The sequence below is a fragment of the Entelurus aequoreus genome, linkage group LG06 (assembly GCF_033978785.1).
Source record: "Entelurus aequoreus isolate RoL-2023_Sb linkage group LG06, RoL_Eaeq_v1.1, whole genome shotgun sequence".
NCBI classification, from domain to species: domain Eukaryota; kingdom Metazoa; phylum Chordata; class Actinopteri; order Syngnathiformes; family Syngnathidae; genus Entelurus; species Entelurus aequoreus.
The window spans coordinates 14,546,991-14,571,618 of record NC_084736.1 but is presented as its reverse complement, the minus strand read 5'-3'; the positions used below and the strand labels follow the sequence as shown (position 1 = coordinate 14,571,618).

Here is a 24,628-nt window from a genome sequence, read left to right as displayed (position 1 = left end):
AATGACAATATGTTACTGCATATGTCAGCAGACTAAATTAGGAGCCTTTGTTTGTTTACTTACTAATAAAAGACAAGTTGTCTTGTATGTTTATTTAAGGACAAAATTGCAATAACACTTAGAAAAATTCCCGACTTTTTGACAGAAGAAAATCCCGATTTTCTGACAGAAAAAAATCCAGACTTTTTGACGGAAAAATCCAGATTTTTTTTTGACACTTAGAAATCCGACTTTTTGACAGAAAAAATCCAGACTTTTTGACGGAAAAAATCCAGACTTTTTGACGGAAAAAATCCAGACTTTTTGAAGGAAAAAATCCCAATTTTTTTCCACTTAGAAAAAACCCACGACTTTTTGACACTTAGAAAAAATCCTGATTTTTTGACATAAAAAATCCCAACTTTTTGACGGAAAAAAACGGACTTTTTGAAAAAAAAAATCTAGACTTTTTGAAGGAAAAAATCCTAATTTTTTTCAAATTGGAAAAAACTTGAGTTTTTGACATAAAAAATCCTGACTTTTTGACATAAAAGGATTGATCAAAGGGTCTTGATAATGTGGTTTTTTGAGGTTATTTTCTAGTTTAAAAAAAACAAACACTTTTCACATTGGGGTATTGTCTGTAGAATTTTGAGGTCATAAAAATGAATTTATTCCATTTTGGGACTAAGGCTGTAACAAAATGTGGAAAAAGTGAAGTAGTCTTTCCCAGAGGAACTATCAAAATAGTCGTGACTGTTGAGTAGGCGTAAGTAAAAAAACTTTATGGTAGATTCATCATAATAAGTAATAGCCATCTGGTATCAGTCAGCTGTGCCCACATAAAAAATCCCGACTTTTTGACGTAAAAATATCCAGATTTTTTGACAGAAAAAATCCAGACTTTTTGACAGAAAAAATGACAATATGTTACTGCATATGTCAGCAGACTAAATTAGGAGCCTTTGTTTGTTTACTTACTAATAAAAGACAAGTTGTCTTGTATGTTTATTTAAGGACAAAATTGCAATAACACTTAGAAAAATTCCCGACTTTTTGACAGAAGAAAATCCCGATTTTCTGACAGAAAAAAATCCCGACTTTTTGACGGAAAAATCCAGATTTTTTTTTGACACTTAGACATCCGACTTTTTGACAGAAAAAATCCAGTCTTTTTGACGGAAAAAATCCCAATTTTTTTCCACTTAGAAAAAAAACCCCGACTTTTTGACACTTAGAAAAAATCCTGATTTTTTGACATAAAAAATCCCAACTTTTTGACGGAAAAAAACAGACTTTTTGACGGAAAAAATCCAGACTTTTTGAAAGAAAAAATCTAGACTTTTTGAAGGAAAAAATCCTAATTTTTTTCAAATTGGGAAAAACTTGAGTTTTTGACATAAAAAATCCTGACTTTTTGACATAAAAGGATTGATCAAAGGGTCTTGATAATGTGTTTTTTTGAGGTTATTTTCTAGTTTTAAAAAAACAAACACTTTTCACATTGGGGTATTGTCTGTAGAATTTTGAGGTCACAAAAATGAATTTATTCCATTTTGGGACTAAGGCTGTAACAAAATGTGGAAAAAGTGAAGTAGTCTTTCCCAGAGGAACTATCAAAATAGTCGTGACTGTTGAGTAGGCGTAAGTAAAAAACTTTATGGTAGATTCATCATAATAAGTAATAGCCATCTGGTATCAGTCAGCTGTGCCCACATAAAAAATCCCGACTTTTTGACGTAAAAATATCCAGATTTTTTGACAGAAAAAATCCAGACTTTTTGACAGAAAAAATGACAATATGTTACTGCATATGTCAGCAGACTAAATTAGGAGCCTTTGTTTGTTTACTTACTAATAAAAGACAAGTTGTCTTGTATGTTTATTTAAGGACAAAATTGCAATAACACTTAGAAAAATTCCCGACTTTTTGACAGAAGAAAATCCCGATTTTCTGACAGAAAAAAATCCAGACTTTTTGACGGAAAAATCCAGATTTTTTTTTGACACTTCGAAATCCGACTTTTTGACAGAAAAAATCCCGACTTTTTGACGGAAAAAATCCAGACTTTTTGAAGGAAAAAATCCCAATTTTTTTCCACTTAGAAAAAAAACCAGACTTTTTGACACTTAGAAAAAATCCTGATTTTTTGACATAAAAAATCCCAACTTTTTGACGGAAAAAAACAGACTTTTTGACGGAAAAAATCCAGAATTTTTGAAAGAAAAAATCTAGACTTTTTGAAGTAAAAAATCCTAATTTTTTTCAAATTGGAAAAAACTTGAGTTTTTGACAGTTTTTGAGGTTATTTTCTAGTTTAAAAAAAAACAAACACTTTTCACATTGGGGTATTGTCTGTAGAATTTTGAGGTCATAAAAATGAATTTATTCCATTTTGGGACTAAGGCTGTAACAAAATGTGGAAAAAGTGAAGTAGTCTTTCCCAGAGGAACTATCAAAATAGTCGTGACTGTTGAGTAGGCGTAAGTAAAAAACTTTATGGTAGATTCATCATAATAAGTAATAGCCATGTGGTATCAGTCAGCTGTGTCTCCATGGTAACAGCGTCCCTGCTTCCTGATTCCAGAGAGAGATGGTGTACTCGTCCCGCGACTCCTCCCCGACTCGCCGCCTCAACACGCTCCCCTCCTCCTCCTCTTCCGGCTCGCCGTCTCGCTCCCGCCTGTCCTATAGCGGGGGCCGCCCGCCGTCCTTCGCCGGGCCCCACGAGCAGGCTCGCCACCCCCACCACCCGTCGGCGGCCCACGTGGCCAACGCGGGCCTCTCGCCCTCGCCCAGCGCCATCCTGGAGCGCCGCGACGTCAAGCCGGACGAGGAGGTCTCGGCCAAGAACCTGGCGCTGATGAAGAACGAGTCTCTGTACGCCGACCCCTACAGCCTGATGCACGAGGGCCGCCTCAGCATCGCGTCGACGCAGTCGCTGGCCGCCATCGGCGACCCGTTCAGCTTCCCCGTGTCTGCGGGGCTGTACCGCCGCGGCTCCGTGCGCTCCCTCAGCACCTACTCCGCAGCCGCCCTGCAGGGGGAGCTGGACGACTCCCTCTACAAGCCCGGGGGGCCCCTGTACTCCGACACCTACTCGGCCACGTTGGGCATGGGCTTTCGCATGCCGCCTTCGTCCCCGCAAAAGATCCCAGACATCCACCTGCGGGACAGGGACTCGTACTCCGGCTCACCCAGCAGGGCCTCGCCCGTCAGGCAGAGCTTCCGCAAAGACTCGGCCTCCTCCTCGGTGTTCATGGACAGCCCCAAGTCCAGACCTAATTCCGGCTCTGAACCTCTGTGCCTGACTGCTGGACCCGGGGAGGGGGGCAGAGCCACGCCAGGGTTTGGTTCTTCTCTGTCTGGACCGGACTCTGATGCCAGCAGGTGAGTATGAAGGACTGAGAGAGCCCTTTACCTTTTTTAATTAATACTTTATAACAGGGGTGTCCAAAATGCGGCCCCCAGCTATTTTTTTAACGGCCCTTGGTAAAATCATTAGCATTCTAATATTAGCATGCTAGCTTTTTTTATAATTTCGCAGGGATACACTTTAGCGTCAAATATTTTGTTACCTGACGAACAATACCAGTTAGCATTCTAATATTAGCATGTTAGCTTTCTTGCTAATTTTGCAGTCATACACATCAGCGTCAAATATTTTGTTACCTGACGAACAATACCAGTTAGCATTCTAATATTAGCATGTTAGCTTTTTTGCTAATTTTGCAGTCATACACATCAGCGTCAAATATTTTGTTACCTGACGAACAATACCAGTTAGCATTCTAATACTAGCATGTTAGCTTTTTTGCAAATTTTGCAGTCATACACATCAGCATCAAATATTTTGTTACCTGACAAACAATACCAGTTAGCATTCCAGCTTTTTTGCTAATTTTGCAGTCATACACATCAGCGTCAAATATTTTGTTGCCTGACGAACGATACCAGTTAGCATGTTAACGTTAGTATGCTAGTTTTTTTTTTGCTATTTTTGTAGGCATACACATCAGCGTCAAATATTTTGTACCTGACGAATGCTACAAGTTAGCAAGTTAACATTAGTATGCTAGCTTTTTTGCTAATTTTGCAGGCATACACATCAGCGTCAAATATTTTGTTACCTGACGAACAATACCAGTTAGCATTCTAATATTAGCATGTTAGCTTTTTTGCTAATTTTGCAGTCATACACATCAGTGTCAAATATTTTGTTACCTGAGGAACGATACCAGTTAGCATGTTAACATTAGTATGCTAGCTTTTTTTTTGTTGCTAATTTTGCAGGCATACACATCAGCGTCAAATATTTTACCTGACGAACGATACCAATTAGCATGTTAACATTAGCATGCTAGCTTTTTTTTGGTGCAAATTTTGCAGGCATATACATCAGCGTCATATATTTTACCTGACGGACAATACCAGTTAGCATGTTAACGTTAGTATGCTAGCTTTTGTTTTTGCTAACTTTGCAGTCATACACATCAGCGTCAAATATTTTACCCGACGGACAATACCAGTTAGCATTCTAATATTAGCATGTTAGCTTTTTTGCTAATTTTGGAAAAATTGGAAAAAGTTTGGATTTTTGCGTTCCCTTGCAGGGATCATCGTCTGGAGCGCATGGAGGCCATGGAGAAGCAGATCGCCAGCCTGACCGGTCTGGTCCAGAGCGTGCTGACCAGAGCTCCGGACAGCGACAGCACGTAAGCCTTCCTAGCCCCGTTTTAATCTCCTTGTGGTCATAGCTAGATACTACATTGACAGAGAAAACAATGTCTGCCCATGCGCACAAAAGTCCCTTTGGTGCTCTCACAAAGGATCAGAAATCCCCAAAATCTTTCAATTTTAAGCAACCGTTTTGCTACAATATTAAACATTGTAAACAGTGAAATCCACTTACAGTCCGAGTGGCAGAAAAGACTGAGAAAGTTGAGGAATGCTCATCAAACACTTATTTGGAACATCCCACAGGTGAACAGGCTAATTGGGAACCGGTGGGCGCCATGATTGGGTATAAAAGCAGCTTCCATGAAATTCTCAGTCATTCACAAACAGAGAGGTGGAGATCCTTGGGCTCGGGCTCGAGGCCTATCTACAGCTCGCCATCCAAGACTTAGGGACCTGGCCTACGTAAACACAGGACCCGGAGTTCAATCAATGTGCGCACATAAACATCAACATTAAGTCATCTATCGTTCGACCTTCAATAAATAAGTTACACTTATTATTATCATTATTAGCAATAATACTGCTAACATTAACAATATTAAACAATCCCATGTATGTACAAAATAACAAACACGACAGTACACAGTGTCGTCACTGTGACGGGTGTAACATTAACAATATTACAATAGAAAATAACAGTGTCGTCACTATGACGGGTGTAACATGAACAATATTAAACAATAGAAAATAACAGTGACGCCACTATAACGGGTGTAACATGAACAATAACAGTGACGTCACTATGACGGGTGTAACAGTGTTCATTCATTGTCTTTACCGTTTGATTGATTGATTGAGACTTTTATTAGTAGGTTGCACAGTGAAGTACATATTCCGTACAATTGACCACTAAATGGTAACACCCGAATAAGTTTTTCAACTTGTTTAAGTCGGGGTCCACTTAAATTGATTCATGACACAGATATATACTATCATATATACTATCATCATAATACAGTCATCACACAAGATAATCACATTGAATTATTTACATTATTTACAATCAGGGGTGTGTGTGGGGGGGGGGGGGGGGGAGATCAGAAGGCATAAGAAAAAGTATCTGCATTTGATTGTTTACATTTGATTATTAGCAATCCGGGGAGGGTGTTAGTTTAGGGTTGTAGCTGCCTGGAGGTGTACTTTTATTGCGGTTTTGAAGGAGGATAGAGATGCCCTTTCTTTTATACCTGTTGGGAGCGCATTCCACATTGATGTGGCATAGAAAGAGAATGAGTTAAGACCTTTGTTAGTTCGGAATCTGGGTTTAACGTGGTTAGTGGAGCTCCCCCTGGTGTTGTGGTTATGGCGGTCATTTACGTTAAGGAAGTAGTTTGACATGTACTTCGGTATCAGGGAGGTGTAGTGGATTTTATAGACTAGGCTCAGTGCAAGTTGTTTAACCCTGTCCTCCACCTTGAGCCAGCCCACTTTGGAGAAGTGGGTAGGAGTGAGGTGGGATCTGGGGTGGAGGTCTAGAAGTAACCTGACTAGCTTGTTCTGAGATGTTTGGAGTTTAGATTTGAGGGTTTTGGAGGTGCTAGGGTACCAGGAGGTGCATGCGTAATCGAAAAAGGGTTGAACGAGAGTTCCCGCCAAAATCCTCAAGGTGCTTTTGTTGACCAGAGAGGAGATTCCGTAGAGAAATCTCGTTCGTTGGTTGACCTTTTTGATTACCTTGGTTGCCATTTTATCACAGGAAAGATTAGCCTCTAGAATGGAACCTAGGTAGGTGACCTCATCTTTCCTGGTGATAACAATGTCACCCTCTTTTATAGTGAAGTCATTGACTTTCTTAAGGGTGATGTGGGACCCAAACAGGATGGATTCCGTTTTACCCAAGTGTATGGATAGCTTGTTGTCAGCGAGCCAGGTGCAAGTTCTACAGAGCTCAGCACTGAGGATTTTCTCCACCTGTGACTTGTCCTTGTCGGATACCAGCAGGGCAGAGTCATCCGCAAACAAAAACAATTCACAGTCGCATGCCGATGACATGTCGTTTATGTATATTAGGAACAGTAAAGGTCCCAATATACTGCCTTGGGGGACTCCACAGCTCACCGAGAGGGGGGGGGGGACACGGTGCCGTTCACCTCTACCACCTGCTCCCTCCCCTCCAAGTAAGACTGCATCCAGCTCCATGAGGTTTTGTTAAATCCGATTGCTCTGAGCTTATCCAACAGTATAGCGTGGTTAACGGTGTCAAAGGCCTTCTGAAGGTCCAGCATGACCATGCCGCAGTATTTGCCCGCGTCCACCTCATGTTTGATGTGGTCGGTCAGATAGAGAAGGCATGTGTCAGTGGAGTGGTTAGTTCTGAAGCCGGATTGGAATTTGTACATGAGTTTATTAGTGGCAAGGTAACTATCGACCTGTTCATAAACTATTTTCTCCATTACTTTCGAAATTACTTTCCGTAGCATAAAAAGTGCAGATGGCCTTAAAACGCCACAACACTCAGTCACCATATGTAAGGACCCAAAATAAAGACTCGACATAAATATAAATTCAATGGGATCAGAAACATTGGAGGAAACGGGATTAAAAGCCGATGCTAACCGCCCATAGACAATACATGGGTACGGCTAGTAGCTACTATTAGCAAACAAATTCACTTACCAACTCGGCTTAATATCTTAACATCGACACACTCTCTCGTCACCTATAAGTTTACAATTAGTTGTAAAATGTTGGACGGTTGTTTTTACGATATACAGGCAAACGACAACTTTAAAACATACCGGCTTCAGATGTCCCCAGGCTTTGCCACCGCACCTGGCAGCCATCTTGGGACGGTGGATAATATAGAGCGCGATAGGCTGCAGCGGGTCACGTGATAGGCTGCAGCGGGTCACGTGACAGGCTGCAGCGGGTCACGTGATAGGCTGCAGCGGGTCACGTGATAGGCTGCAGGGGGTCACGTGAGCGCGTGTGTTAAACGTGGAAAGGGCGCAGGTAATATGAGGGGACGCCATGAGAGGAAATATGTCTTCTTTCCCACCCGTGTTACACGCACGCCTCCACAGCTTGTTTTGTTTAACCCCTTCTTAACTCTGGACGTACATTGAAAATACACGCAACTCTAACTCAAAATGCCGGACATTTGAGGCATTTAAGAAACCCCGCCCGGACACCCCCGCAAAAGAGGACATGTCCGGGGAAAAGAGGACGTATGGTCAGCCTACACTAATGCAAAGTGGAAAAGTCTTGTGTGGTCTGACGAGTCCACATTTCAAATTGTTTTTGGAAACTGTGGACAAAGAGGAAAAGAACCAGGATTGTTATAGGCGCAAAGTTCAAAAGCCAGCATCTGTGATGGTATGGGGGTGTATTAGTGCCCAAAGCATAGGTAACTTACACATCTGTGAAGGCACCATTAATGCTGAAAGGTACGTACAGGTTTTGGAGCAACATATGTTGCCATCCAAGCAACGTCTTTTTCATGGACGCCCCTGCTTATTAGCTGTAGCACTGTAATTACCTGGTGCTATTAGCGTTAGCACTGTAATTAGCTGGTGCTGTTAGGTTTAGCACTGTAATTAGCTGGTGCTATTAGCGTTAGCACTGTAATTAGCTGGTGCTGTTAGGTTTAGCACTGTAATTAGCTGGTGCTATTAGCGTTAGCACTGTAATTAGCTGGTGCTGTTAGCGTTAGCACTGTAATTAGCTGGCGCTGTTAGCGTTAGCACTGTAATTAGCTGGCGCTGTTAGCGTTAGCACTGTAATGGGCTTGCCCTGTGTGGCCGTTGATCCTCAGATGCGGCCTGCTGCGTCTCTGCATGATGGCGGGCTGCCCCCCGGACCAGGGAGCCGACTTCTCACGGACATTACCTTTCTCTTCCAGCGACAAGACCGACACCAACAGCGACGGCTCCGCCACCGGAAGTGAGTACGACAGTCGGGGCCGTAAAAACAACGCTAACGACAATTATTTCATTTTAGGCTCAAGTTTGTAGTGGACAGCAACTAGTGACAACCTTCGTGCACCTTTGTAGTACCTTAAAGGTCCCATATTATAGTATTTTCTTAAGTCTATATATTATAATAGTGTATTGAAAGTGTGTTTTACAAAATTGTACCTTTATGCTTTTTGAGTTAGCCCCAATGTGAGCTATGTGTCTCCATGAATATTGCATACTTTATTTACTATTTACACTATAACTCTTATCTTACATAATAGATGCCTTATATTAGTGTATCTTAAGCTTAGGGCCGGGGCCCGTTGTCGTTGGGCCGTGAGTCTCCCCTTGTATAATTAAACTTATATACAGTACAGGCCAAAAGTTTGGACACACCGTCTCATTCAATGCGTTTTCTTTATTTTCATGACTATTCACATTGTAGATTGTCACTGAAGGCATCAAAACTATGAATGAACACATGTGGAGTTATGTACGTAACAAAAAAAAGGTGAAATACCTGAAAACATGTTTTTAGTTTCTTCAAAATAGCCCCCCTTTGCTTTGAATACGGCCTTGCACACTCTTGGCATTCTCTCGATGAGCTTCAAGCACACCTGTGAAGTGAAAACCACTTCAGGTGACTGTCAGGTTCAAACACTGATGAAGTTTATTAAACAGGACAAGAAGCAAAGAATCAAACAGCGACAGAATTAAATTTGTCTCAATTTGAGGAGAAACGTCCGGGCTGTACTCTTTTACAGTCTCCAGCACGCTCTGGTGAAAGATTGTTCCTTTATTTGGACTTTCCCTGACCACATGGCAACAGCTGCTTCCAAAGGGACGTGGGTCGTAAACAGCGTTGCCTTTGGTTACAGAACAGTTCAAAAGAAAAGGTCGTAAAAAAGTTCAAAGAAAGGTTCTTAAAAGAGTTCAAAAAAGCGGTGGTCAGATCCTGCCTTCTCCCCGCTTTGTAGTCCTTGGGTTAAAACAATATATTTCTGTTGATTACAATACATGAAAGAAAACTGAACACCTTCATGTTGCTTCCCATCCTACACAGTGGAGTTTTACAAGCCTTCTTCTTGGTAGGTTCAAAGACATGTTTTTGCTTCTCGCTCGGAACTCATTGAAACACAAAGTTTTTGTGCTAACTTAGATACAATTATTCTAACAGTGACCACCTCTTGAAGCTCATGGAGAGAATGCCAAGAGTGTGCAAAGCGGTAATCAGAGCAAAGGGTGGCTATTTTGAAGAAACTAGAATGTAAAACTTGTTTTCAGTTATTTTTTCGTTAAGTACATAACTCCAAAAAAATCCAGTAAAAACTATCTATAATAATTACTATTGTTCTATTGATATTAATGTACAGTACAGGCCAAAAGTTTGGACACATCTCCTTATTCAAAATGTTTTCTTTATTTTCACGAATATTTACTTTGTAGATTGTCACTGAAGGCATCAAAACTACATGTTGAGTTAGTTATGTACTTAACTGATGTCAGGTTCAAACACTGATGCCATCTATTAAACAAGACAAGAAGCAAGGAATCAAACAGAGACAGAATTAAATTGGGCTCAGTGAGGAGAAACGCGTACACCTGTACCCTTGTACAGTGTCACCACGCTCTGACGAAAGATTGTACGCCTCCTCTTTTATTTGGACTTTCCCTGATTACATGGCAACAGCTGTTTCTAAAGGGACTGGGGTCGTAAACGGCCATCGCCTTTGATTACAAAACAGTTCAAAGAAAAGGTCGTAAAAGAGCTCAAAGAAGAGGTCCCTGGAACTTGGGCAGGTCCTGCTTTCTCTCCGCTTTGTTGTTCTCGGGTCAAGACAAAATCTGTGGATTACAATACATCAAAGAAACAGAACACCTTCATGTTGCTTCCCATCCTACAAAGTAGAGTTTTACAAGCTTTCTTCTTGGTAGGATCAAAGACATCTTATGTATGGATTCACATCCGAATCGCGATTCTTATTCCGATTTGAAATCGATTGATTGGCAACACTAAATTGGCCCTAGTGTGAGAATGTCAGTGTGAATGCTGTCCATCTGTGTTGGCCCTGGGATGAGGTGTACCCCGCCTTCCGCCCGAGTGCTGCTGGGATAGGCTCCGGCACCGCCCCGCGACCCCGAGAGGGACAAGCGGTAGAAAATGGATGGATGGATGGATGATGGTTTGTTTTCATTTTTGTTTTAAATACTGTGGAAGTCGCTTCCTAGCGGTCCCACTGTCAGACTCGGCACCGGAGCCAAGCGTGCAGGTTCAACAAGGTTTTAATGATAATGGTTTTCCCCAACAAAAGTTTTCTCTCCCATAACGTGACTTTTCAGCCACGTCCGTATCCTCTCTCCCTCTCCGCTCCCGGCCGCTTACTGTTAAAGACAACAGATGATTAGACAACTCGTACCACCTGGGAAATCTAATCACCTGCCAGCTGTGTCTCGCCGTCAGCACTGCCACACCCCCTGTCTGATGGTGCTCTGTCTTCAGCACCATGGACAGAGGCGGTGACCTTTGCTCATGCAGGCGCGCTGGTCACACTCTCCCTCCACAAATACGTTTTTAGGCCAACTACAGTATATGCAACCAGAATCAGCTTTTTCTAGCCTCTAACCCAGGGGCGTCTAAAGTGCGGCCCGGGGGCCATTTGCGGCCCGCAGCTAATTGTTCACCGGCCCGCCACACATTCTGGAAATGCTATTGCAAAAATTTTAAAAAAACATTAAAAAAAGTGGAATGAGGTGAAATCTAACTAGAAAAAGTTGCAATGTTGACACAAAGCTGCCATGCAGGCTGTTTTTTTTCTTTTGTCTATCTTTATTTTTTTGCCATTGCTCAAAAAAAAAAAAAAATCTATGTTATAATTAGGGATGTCCGATAATGGCTTTTTGCCGATATCCGATATGCCGATAATGTCCAACTCTTTAATTACCGATACCGATATCAACCGATACCGATATCAACCAATATATACAGTCGTGGAATTAACACATTATTATGCCTAATTTGGACAACCAGGTATGGTGAAGATAAGGTACTTTTTTTTTTTAAATGAATCAAATAAAATAAGATAAATAAATTAAAAACATTTTCTTGAATAAAAAAGAAAGTAAAACAATATAAAAACAGTTACATAGAAACTAGTAATTAATGAAAATGTGTAAAATTAACTGTTAAAGGTTAGTATTATTAGTGGACCAGCAGCACGCACAATCACGTGTGCTTACGGACTGTATCCCTTGCAGACTGTATTGATATATATTGATATATAATGTAGGAACCAGAATATTAATAACAGAAAGAAACAACCCTTTTGTGTGAATGAGTGTAAATGGGGGAGGGAGGTTTTTTGGGTTGGTGCACTAATTGTAAGTGTATCTTGTGTTTTTTATGTGGATTTAATAAAAAATAAAAATAAAAATAAAAACGATACCGATAATTTCCGATATTACATTTTAACGCATTTATCGGCCGATAATATCGGCAGACCGATATTATCGGACATCTCTAGTTATAATGAATTATTGACCTATTCAAGGCTCCAATTATTTCAAATATTTCACTTTAAAATGTTTCATGTGGAAAATATTGCATATATTGTGTGGTTGCCATATACAAATATCAACGTTTTCTTTGACAAAAGAGCATAAAACAAACAAAATAATAGTTCAAACGTAAAATCGACAGATATATCTGAAGTTGATCTCGTAACTTAAGTGTTGAAAGTAAAAACAACTAATAAAAATGTATCACTTTATGAGTGGTGCACCTTTTGGATCCCAAATATATTTAATGGGATGTTATTCATCTTTTCACTGTGATTACTCAAAAATAATAATAAATTAAAATCAATGGTGTCATGTATTATTGATCTTTTTAAGGCTCTAATTACTTCACATCAAACATTGCTTTCTGAATGTTTTTGGCAGTGGGGGAAATACTGCATATTTCAGTTTTATTATAAAAAACAAAGTTGTCTTTGACAGGAAAGGCTTTTTTTTTTTTAACTTAATATCAACCCGAAGTTGATATACTGTAGAAATTTACTGTAAGCGTTATATAAATTTAAAAAAATAATAATTAAACTTTTTTTAACAAATTTTAACATTTTAATAATTGAGACCCTTTATGGTCCGCGGGAGCCCTCAAGGTAAAAAAATTTAAAAAATCCATATATTTTGTTATGGTTTTGAAAATGAAAAACATCAAATTGGCCCCCACATGCTTTAATTTTCCCGTGTGCGGCCCTCAGTGGAAAAAGTTTGGACACCCCTGCTCTATACCAAATAATACATTGCGAGAATCGTGTTGAATTGAGAATCAATTCTTAACGGAATCGTCGCCCCAGGAATCAAAATTGGATCGAATGGTTCGGTGCCCAAAGATGCGCATGATATGCAAGGATTATATATAGGGATGTCCGATAATGGCTTTGTTGCCGATATCCGATATTCCGATATTGTCCAACTCTTAATTACCGATACCGATATCAACCGATACCAATATATACAGTCGTGGAATTAACACATTATTATGCCTAATTTGGACAACCAGGTATGGTGAAGATAAGGTCCTTTTTAAAAACATTTATAAAATAAAATAAGATAAATAAATTAAAAACATTTTCTTGAATAAAAAAGAAAGTAAAACAATATAAAAACAGTTACATAGAAACTAGTAATTAATGAAAATGAGTAAAATTAACTGTTAAAGGTTAGTACTATTAGTGGACCAGGAGCACGCACAATCATGTGTGCTTACGGACTGTATCCCTTGCAGACTGTATTGATATATATTGATATATAATGTAGGAACCAGAATATTAATAACAGAAAGAAACAACCCTTTTGTGTGAATGAGTCGTAAATGGGGGAGGGAGTTTTTTTTGGGTTGGTGCACTAATTTTAAGTGTATCTTGTGTTTTTTATGTTGATTTAATAAATTAAAAAATGTAAATAAAAAAAAATACAAATTTAAACGATACCGATAATAAAAAAAACGATACCGATAATTTCCAATATTACATTTTAAAGCATTTATCGGCTGATAATATCAGCAGGCCGATATTATCGGACATCTCTAATTATATATTGGATATACACTACCGTTCAAAAGTTTGGGGTCACATTGAAATGTCCTTATTTTTGAAGGAAAAGCACTGTACTTTTCAATGAAGATAACTTTAAACTAGTCTTACCTTTAAAGAAATACACTCTATACATTGCTAATGTGGTAAATGACTATTCTAGCTGCAAATGTCTGGTTTTTGGTGCAATATCTACATAGGTGTATAGAGGCCCATTTCCAGCGGGACGGTATAGCTCGGTTGGTAGAGCGGCCGTGCCAGCAACTTGAGGGTTGCAGGTTCGATCCCCGCTTCCGCCATCCTAGTCACTGCCGTTGTGTCCTTGGGCAAGACACTTTACCCACCTGCTCCCAGTGCCACCCACACTGGTTTAAAATGTAACTTAGATATTGGGTTTCACAATGTAAAGCGCTTTGAGTCACTTGAGAAAAAGCGCTATATAAAAAAAAAAGTTAAAAAAAAAAAATTGTAACTATCACTCCAGTGTTCTAATGGTACAATGTGTTTGCTCATTGGCTCAGAAGGCTAATTGATGATTAGAAAACCCTTGTGCAATCATGTTCACACATCTGAAAACAGTTTAGCTCATTACAGAAGCTACAAAACTGACCTTCCTTTGAGCAGATTGAGTTTCTGGAGCATCACATTTGTGGGGTCAATCAAACGCTCAAAATGGCCAGAAAAAGAGAACTTTCGTCTGAAACTCGACAGTCTATTCTTGTTCTTAAAAATGAAGGCTATTCCACAAAATTGTTTGGGTGACCCCAAACTTTTGAACGGTAGTTTATGCACATGTCGTAAATATACAGAGGGGCTCATTGAAGTAAAAACAAAGATAATTCAAAATGATAAAAACTTGCCAGATTTCATTTCATCCAGCTTTTAATCTTTTTCCAAGATGTGTAGCAAAGCCTGCTTTTTGATGCTCGGCGGGTTCATTTAGCCAGCTTTGGTTCTGAGGCGGTGTCATGTCCGCGAGCATGCAGGGAGATAATAGACTTTTCAGGATCTAGGGACTAACTGTATATTACTGTTGGAAAAACATCATTAAAAAAAAATCACATTTGCATAATAGGGGACCTTTAAGGTTATGTCTAATAAAGCTTCATCATTATTATTCTTATTCTTATCTGGGTAACTGGCTCTTTCTATATTCCAGCAGGACGGCTAAAGAAGAAAGGTAGTTTGAATTTCATTTCTCCTTTGCCCTCTGACCTCTGTATGGGTGTCTTCCTGTACCTGGGGGTGCGGGCCCCGCTCCTTCGTCCTTTCCTTTGTTTCTACCTTTGGTTATTTCGGTGACGCTAACAGGGCTGTCATAGACATGACACTGTGCGGAGGCCTTTATATGTATATATATATATATGTGTGTGTGTGTGTGTGGCTAGGGAGGGATGTATCTCCTCCCACAGCGGCGTGTTAAGATAAGAGCATGGTCACCCCCCTGTGTGTCACTACCGGGCCGACTAATTGCACCTCCGAATGGTTTACTAATAGCATGAGCTCACATATCTCCGGTGGGCCATTATGGTTTTGCAGATATGCACTTTCACACGCTGTGCACACCGTGTACACGTGTGTGTGTATTTATATGTATATATATATATATATATATGTGTGTGTGTGTGTGTTTAATTGTTTAGTGTGCGACCCGCGTGGGCCGACTGCAGCCCACTGAATCAACCCGTCTGTTTCCGCGGCGACCTGACCGTGAACCCTCCATCCTCACCCCCTTCCCTTCCCTTCCCGCTCTGATTGGCAGCTCACACTCCGTCGGCGCCGCTGGCCCTGATGCCGCCGCCGCCGTCCAACTCCACGCCGCTGAACAACGTCAGCCGCCTGCAGATGCAGCTCCACCTGCACGGCCTGCAGCAGAACGCCAACGACCTGCGCAAGCAGCTCAGCCAGCTGCGTAAGACCCAGGTACCAACACCCGTCACTCGTTCATTGACGTGAACGCTTCTGTGTTATACCCTCCGAGCCACTCGGGGGCAGCACTCTGCTATTGGGATCCTCCTTTTAAAAAGTTCAAGTTAAAGTACTAGAGATGTCCGATAATGGCTTTTTTGCCAATATCCGATATTGTCCAACTCTTGATTACCGATTCCGATATCAACCGATACCGATATATACAGTCGTGGAATTAACACATTATTATGCCTAATTTTGTTGTGATGCCCCGCTGGATGCATTAAACAATGTAACAAGGTTTTCCAAATTAAATCCATTCAAGTTATGGAAAAAAATGCCAACATGGCACTGCCATATTTATTATTGAAGTCACAAAGTGCATTATTCTTTTTTAACATGCCTCAAAACAGCAGCTTGGAATTTGGGTCATGCTCTCCCTGAGAGAGCATGAGGAGGTTGAGGTGGGCGGGGTTGAGGTGGGGGTAGGGGATAGCGGGGGGTGTATATTGTAGCGTCCCGGAAGAGTTAGTGCTGCAAGGGGTTCTGGGTATTTGTTCTGTTGTGTTTATGTTGTGTTACGGTGCGAAATGTGTTTGTCATTCTTGTTTGGTGTGGGTTCACAGTGTGGCGCATATTTGTAACAGTGTTAAAGTTGTTTATACGGTCATCCTCAGTGTGACGTGTATGGCTGTTGATCAAGTATGCCTTGCATTCACTTATATGTGAGTAAAAGCCGCATATATTATGTGACTGGGCCGGCACGCTGTTTGTATGGAGGAAAAGAGGACGCTAAACCTACTCAGTGGCCTAGTGGTTAGAGTGTCCGCCCCGAGATTGGTAGGTTGTGAGTTCAAACCCCGGCCGGGTCATACCAAAGACTATAAAAATGGGACCCATTACCTCCCTGCTTGGCACTCAGCATCAAGGGTTGGAATTGGGGGTTAAATCACCAAAAATTATTCCCGGGCGTGGCTACCCTGCTGCCCACTGCTCTCCTCACCTCCCAGGGGGCGATCAAGGGGATGGGTCAAATGCAGAGGACAAATTTCACCACACCTAGTGTGTGTGTGTGACAATCATTGGTACTTTAACTTTAACTTAACTTAAAGGCAGTGCCTGTTAAGGCACGCCCCCAATATTGTTGCCCGGGTGGAAATTGGGAGACATTTGGGAGAATGGTTGCCCCGGGAGATTTTCGGGAGGGGCACTGAAATTCGGGGAGTCTCCCGGGAAAATCGGGAGGGTGGGCAAGTATGCCCTACGTCCGTGTTTTACCGGATATGTACCGCTCCGTACAGCGGCATTTTAAAAAGTCATTAATTTTACTTTTTGAAACCTATATCACATTTTAAAGCATTTATCTAATTTTTGGTGATTCAACCCCAAATTCCAACCCTTGATGCTGAGTGCCGAGCAGGGAGGTAATGGGTCCCATTTTTATCGTTTTTGGTATGACTCGGCCGGGGTTTGAACTCACGACCTACCGATCCCAGGGCGGACACTCTAACCACTAGGCCACTGAGCAGGTTTAGACAGGAAGAGTCCTCCCAATGTCTTTTAGTCTAAGGCTGTTAAAATAATGACTGCCATTAAAGATGAACAATGTATTCTATACAAAATACAAACAAGAGACCGAGCTGTCTAACGTCTGGAGCAGGCCTGGGCAATTATTTTGACTCAGGGGGGCCATTTAGAGAAAAAAATGTGTCTGGGGGCCGGTATATCTATTTTTGGGAACACTAATACAAAACCTCACAATAATGTCTGATTGAATGCTAAAAACGTTATGACAGACCGCCTTAAACAAGGGAATTTACTGAATGAGACAACCAGAATGTACACGAAAATAAAGAATGAGGGACTTACAATATTAACTATGAAGGATAAAACACTGAATATTGACAACATATGAACGTCACACCCCCTCTCCATCCACGTATTTTACAATCAAGAGAAATGCAACAAACACAGCAAAATATGAACGTGAAGGGTAAAAAACAACAACACCTACAATCTGATACATCTGATATATCACTAAGCTTTAGAACTTTGTTGTAAAAATCTCCTTCCGCGTCTGTCCCTGACACCCGCATTTCAGGCTGGCCGCTCTGGAAACACTCTGTGGAAACGCTCCGGACTACAGCAACACAACCAGGAGGACTTTGAGTTGGATAGCAGACGCGCTAGCGTGACTACAGCTTTGGCTTCCAAACATTTGATCGCTTGCCCGTACGTGCGTGTCGCTATGTGCATGTCACATACGTAACTTTGGGGAAATATATGTTTCTTTCCGACTCTGACGGCGGCCGGGGTGTCGTCGAAAGCTACAACGCCCGCCGCCGCACCGCTGTCCTAACCGCTGTCCTCACCTTGACTTCCTCCGTCTCCGGGCCGCCGACCGCATCGGTGATCGGGTGAAGTCCTTCGTCGCGCCGTCGATCGCTGGAACGCAGGTGAGCACGGGTGTTGCTGAGCAGATGAGAGCTGGCGTAGGTGGAGAGCTAATGTTTTTAGCATAGCTCTGTCGAGGTCCCGTAGCTTAGTTAGCTTCAATGGCGTCGTTAGCAACAGCATTGCTAGGCTTCGCCAGGCGGTACAGCATTAACCGTGTGGTTACAGGTCCAGTGTTTGGTAGTATTGTTGATCTTCTGTCTATCCTTCCAGTCAGGGGCTTATTTCGTCTGTTTCTATATGCATTTTAGCACGATGCTATCACGTTAGCTCCGTAGCTAAAGTGCTTCGCCGATGTATTGTCGTGGAGATAAAAGTCACTGTGAATGTCCATTTTGCGTTCTCGACTCTCATTTTCAAGAGGATATAGTATCCGAGGTGGTTTAAAATACAAATCCGTGATCCACAATAGAAAAAGGAGAAAGTGTGGAATCCAATGAACCCTTGTACCTAAGTTACGGTCAGAGCGAAAAAAGATGCGTCCTGCACTACACTCTAATCCTTCACTCTCACGTTCCTCATCCACGAATCTTTCATCCTGGCTCAAATTAATGGGGAAATCCTCGCTTTCTCGGTCCGAATCGCTCTCGCTGCTGGTGTAAACAATGGGGAAATGTGAGGAGCCCTTCAACCTGCGACGTCACGCTACTTCCGGTACAGGCAAGGCTTTTTTTTTATCAGCGACCAAAAGTTGCGAACTTTATCGTCGATGTTCTCTACTAAATCCTTTCAGCAAAAATATGGCAATATCGCAAAATGATCAAGTATGACACATAGAATGGATCTGCTATCCCCGTTTAAATAAAAAAAATTCATTTCAGTAGGCCTTTAAGTACATAACTCCACATGTGTTCATTCATAGTTTTGATGCCCTCAGTGACAATCAACAATTTAAATAGTCAAGAAACTAAAGAAAACGCATTGAATAAGAAGGCGTGTCCAAACTTTTGGCTTGTATTAACAAGAATTGATTAACGTGGACCGAATAAGTTGAAAAACTTATTCGGGTGTTACCATTTAGTGGTCAATTGTACGGAATATGTACTGTACTGTGCAATCTACTAATAAAAGTATCAATAAAAAAAAATACTGTATACCTGGAAAATATATTTTGCAAATACTAAAAGGGGGACACCCCTCGTTCTCACTATAAAAACGTGGTGTTAACGTTGTGCTTCCTTATCCAAAGTCAAAATTCAGAACACCGGCAGCTCAGCCTTGGACATACAGGTCATGAATTATTCACCTCAGGAAGACATCAGCACAGTGCTACAATACGGGAATGCATGTACTGTATGTAAAATAAATGGGGAAAAAATAAACATATGGTCATAAATATGAGTGAATATTTGATGCAATATGTTAATAGAATCTTGGTTTAGCTGCAGTGGCAATGTAACGGAGGGAGGATGACGGGGTCATGTGGAATGCTGGTGGTGTTGTTTTACTTGCTGGAACATGAGTCGCACATCCATAATTTATTCTCCTTCCCTTACCAGGTGCTTTGATCTCAGAGTTGTATTACACCGACGTTTTTTTTCCATTCATAACACAGAGGAGGAGTTCACGCTCGGTGAATCTGCCGCGTGCACATACACACTTTTCCTCGGGGCATACAAATAAGCCCTCGCGTGGGCAAAGTAGCGAGTACCGGGATAACCAACACGGCAGAGTACTCAAATACACTGCAAACACTGAAATATCTCAAATAAGGGTGATATTTGCTTATTTTCTGTCTGATAAGATCATTCTTCTCACTAAGCAGGTTTTATGTTAATGTTATACTTGTTTTACTTGTCTGAATAGGCCTACACTGCAAAAACTAATATCTAAATTTGATTAAATATCTCAAATAAGGGTGATATTTACTTATTTTCTGTCGGATAAGATACTTCTTCTCACTAAGCAGATTTTATGTTAATGTTATTCTTGTTTTACTTGTCTGAATAGTCCTACACTGCACAAACTGATATCTAAATCAGATTAAATATCTCAAATAAGGGTGATATTTGCTTATTTTCTGTCTGATAATTCTTCTCACTAAGCAGATTTTATGTTAATGTTATACTTGTTTTACTTGTCTGAATAGGCCTACACTGCACAAACTGATATCTAAATCAGATTAAATATCTGAAATAAGGGTGATATTTGCTTATTTTCTGTCTGATAAGATCATTCTTCTCACTAAGCAGGTTTTATGTTAGTGTTTTACTTGTCTGAATAGTCCTACACTGCAAAAACTAATATCTAAATTTGATTACATTTCTCAAATAAGGGTGATATTTACTTATTTTCTGTCTGATAAGATAATTCTTCTCACTAAGCAGATTTTATGTTAATGTTATACTTGTTTTACTTGTCTGAATAGTCCTACACTGCAGAAACTAATATCTAAATTTGATTAAATATCTCAAATAAGGGTGATATTTACTTATTTTCTGTCTGATAAGATAATTCTTCTCACTAAGCAGATTTTATGTCAGTGTTTTACTTGTTTTACTTGTCTGAATAGTCCTACACTGCGAAAACTGATATCTAAACCAGATTAAATATCTCAAATAAGAGTGATATTTGCTTATTTTCTGTCTGATAAGATAGTTCTTCTCACTTAGCAGATTTTATGTTAGTGTTTTACTTGTTTTCCTTGTCTGAATAGTCCTACACTGCGAAAACTGATATCTAAATCAGATTAAATATCTAAAAAAAGGGTGATATTTACTCATTTTCTGTCGGATAAGATAATTCTTCTCACTAAGCAGATTTTATGTTAATGTTATACTTGTTTTACTTGTCTGAATAGTCCTACACTGCAGAAACTAATATCTAAATTTGATTAAATATCTCAAATAAGGGTGATATTTACTTATTTTCTGTCTGATAAGATAATTCTTCTCACTAAGCAGATTTTATGTTAATGTTATACTTGTTTTACTTGTCTGAATAGGCCTACACTGCAAAAACTGATATCTAAATCAGATTAAATATCTCAAATAAGGGTGATATTTGCTTATTTTCTGTCTGATAATTCTTCTCACTAAGCAGATTTTATGTTAGTGTTTTACTTGTTTTACTTGTCTGAATAGTCCTACACTGCGAAAACTGATATCTAAATCAGATTAAATATCTCAAACAAGGGTGATATTTACTCATTTTCTGTCGGATAAGATAATTCTTCTCACTAAGCAGATTTTATGTTAATGTTTTACTTGTTTTACTTGTCTGAATAGGCCTACACTGCAAAAACTGATATCTAAATCAGATTAAATATCTCAAATAAGGGTGATATTTACTCATTTTCTGTCGGATAAGATAATTCTTCTCACTAAGCAGATTTTATGTTTTAGAGTGTTTTACTTGTTTTACTTGTCTGAATCGTCCTACACTGCAAAAACTAATATCTAAATCAGATTAAATATCTCAAATAAGGGTGATATTTGCTTCTTTTCTGTCTGATAAGATAATTCTTCTCACTTAGCAGATTTTATGTCAGTGTTTTACTTGTTTTACTTGTCTGAATAGTCCTACACTGCAAAAACTAATACCTAAATCAGATTAAATATCTCAAATAAGGGTGATATTTGCTTATTTTCTGTCTGATAAGATAGTTCTTCTCACTAAGCAGATTTTATGTTAGAGTGTTTTACTTGTTTTAAGTGTTTTGGTCCTAAATGATCTCAGTAAGATATTACAGCTTGTTGCTGAGATTTGATGACCTATATTGAGTAAAACATGCTTGAAACTAGAACTGTTGCAAAGCTGTGTCATCAACACTCACAAGTATAAAACTACTTTTTTAAAGTAAATCATTTCTTATTTCAAACATGAACAAAAAAAATCATGACTTTGACACAATTGTGCCTCATAATTAAAACGGATGACAGCCAAATGGACTTTGTTGTTTCATTTTCAATGAAACAATAGAAAATACGTACTCATATAGTAGTACAGTTGGCACAGTACAGTAAACTGACAGTTAATATTTAAACATTTAACATTTCTAACAATTTTGAACAGAAATAGTTCATGCACATTCAGATAAATTCCTCAAAATTACAATTAAAACATTTTTGGCCGGGCTCTATATTTATGCGCACTGAAAGAGCACGCACTTGGCGCGATGATGTCATGTTATCCATGGAAAAATGCATTTTTAGGCAATATTATTTGCCTGAGCGGCTAGGAAACCTCGAGAGTAACAAGCGGTTGCCTTGTTGCCTTTCCATTAAGAACAATACATTCATTTTTAGTACAAGTTTGCTGGTTTCAAGAAATGTAATGCCGAGCGCATGTCATTATGTCAAGATAATGTCACTAGCATTTACTTAATTTAAAAATATTTTTCAACATATTGAGCAAAAAGGTCTCATTTTTTTTCTACCAAGAAAAGTGCACTTATTAGTGAGAATATACTTATTTTAAGGTATTTTTGGGTTCGTTGAGGTTAGCTAATTTGACTTGTTTTGGAAAGTCTTGACAAGCCAAATTTTCATGTTCTATTGGCAGATAATTTTGCTTGGTTCAAATAAAATACCCCTCATTTTTGTATTATTTTTTCTGGTTTTTGAACACTGACTTTTTGCAGTGTACGACTTAACGTGTGAAATGAACACCGTGTCTTGTCTTTGTGCCGCTCACAGCTGGACAACCAAGACTCCATGCGCACGATGCTCAAGCGGACCGAGGCGGAGTTGAACGTGCGCGTGGCCGACGCCCTCAGGAAGCAGGAGGATCCCTTGCAGAGACAGCGCCTCCTAGTGGAGGAGGAGAGGCTCAAGTACCTCAACGAGGAGGAGCTCATCATCCAGCAGCTACAGTCAGTAACAACACACACGTGTCCTTACGTCCCAACTATAAGAGACACTTTTGATTAGTGGATTTACGACAAAGTTGAAACGGTTTTTCAAGTGAATAAGTCACGCGGTGATCAGATAAAGCCGGACGCGTTATTAAGCCCGGCTTAGAGAGTGAGATTCTCATTAAGATGCGACTAATTGAAGCTCCTGCAAAGGCAGCCTTGCGATTTCACGTCAGATGAGCCTTCTCTGAGGTAACACTTCCCAAATTTAATGACACATCTGTTCACAAAAAAAAAAAATAATTAAAAAACAATCTGCATCCAAACATGAGCAAGGAGGATTTGGGCCCCAATTAAAATGAAACCATTAAAAAGCTGTTTGCGACGTATGAGGAAAAACAAAACAAGTACTGGCCTAGATTTGGATGTTCAAGAATGATTTAAATTAAATTGCCTACTAAAAAATAACAGTGTTTTGTAATACAATATAATTGCCTATATTAACTACGATAAAATATAAAACTATATAAACTGTAAATTAAATTACATAAACCAGGATTATTTTAAAGATTTTGCTTTTGACTTGTGAAATAAACTAGATAAAACCACACAATAAATTGGCCTATAATATATTTTTATGATAATCAGGAAATGTATGAATTATTGAAAGGGGATTTCTCTCTTTCCCTGACTTATAAATGTTGTGAGCTTGCAAGCGGGTTTGATTGCCTCTTTCATCAAACGTATATAAGCGTTGTTCCCCTAGGGCGGGGGTCGGCAACCCGCGGCTCTAGAGCCGCATAGTGCCGCCGTAGTGGCTCTCTGGAGCTTTTTCAAAAATGTATGAAAAATGGAAAAAGATGAGCGGGAAAAAAAAATAAAACATTTTTAATATGGTTTCTGTAGGAGGACAAACATGACACAAACCTACCTAATTGTTATAAAGCACACTGTTTATATTAAACATGCTTCACTGATGAGAGTATTTGGCGAGCGTCCTTTTGTCCTACTAATTTTGGCGGTTCTTGAACTCACCGTAGTTCGTTTACATCAGGGGTGTCCAAACCTTTTCCACTGAGGGCCGCACACGGAAAAATTAAAGCATGCGGGGGCCATTTTGATATTTTTCATTTTCAAACCATAACAAAATATATGGATTTTTTATTTATTTTACCTTTAGACCATAAAGGGTCTCAGTCATTAAAATGTTAAAAATAAGTCAGATTATTATTTTTTTTAAATTATTTAACGCTTACAGTAAATCTCTATATCAACTTCAAGTTTTGTAGTATTTGTTTAAAGGAGCCACATGTAATAATTTCACGTGAAGTCATCATTAAATGGCCCTGATATGTCAAAAGGCATTAATTGTTGTTTTTGAATACCTTTATAACTGATAACTGTAGTTCAGCCAGGATATGCTCATTTCAAAATTAGATTTACAGCCCCAAAATATTATTGTTTTCATTTTGATGCCCCGCCCTCCACCGTTTGACCAATTAGAAAGTCTGTGGGTGTGTCACATCCAGGTTGCCAGTTACACACCGCCATATTCGTCAAGCTACTACCACTGTCGTCCTAAATCCGAGAATGTGAAGGTGTACCTAATGTTGTGACCAGTGAATCTATGTGCTGAAGTTTATTCTAGCGCGGATGTTCGTCTTCAAGGTAAATATTCAACAGTGTGCATGTTCAAGAGACACATTTTGTTACTTTTGGAGCGTGCAAGGCGCATACTTGCCAACCTTGAGACCTCCGA

General features: G+C 39.8%; 1 protein-coding gene across 7 annotated transcripts in view; it reads left to right on the top strand.

Moving 5' to 3' along the window:
- The window catches only part of srcin1a (SRC kinase signaling inhibitor 1a), a 385,766-nt gene that overhangs the window by 303,903 nt on the left and 57,235 nt on the right, over positions 1-24,628 (top strand). For 4 of the 7 annotated variants that reach the window (XM_062050045.1, XM_062050042.1, XM_062050046.1 and 1 more), the window contains 6 exons: positions 2,568-3,370; positions 4,594-4,695; positions 8,475-8,602; positions 14,872-14,892; positions 15,475-15,635; positions 22,712-22,887. In XM_062050045.1, coding sequence (XP_061906029.1) covers positions 2,568-3,370; positions 4,594-4,695; positions 8,475-8,602; positions 14,872-14,892; positions 15,475-15,635; positions 22,712-22,887 — 1,391 coding nt within the window. The remainder of the gene's footprint in view (positions 1-2,567; positions 3,371-4,593; positions 4,696-8,474; positions 8,603-14,871; positions 14,893-15,474; positions 15,636-22,711; positions 22,888-24,628) is intronic. The other 3 variants (XM_062050044.1, XM_062050043.1, XM_062050041.1) reach the window with 3 other exon arrangements.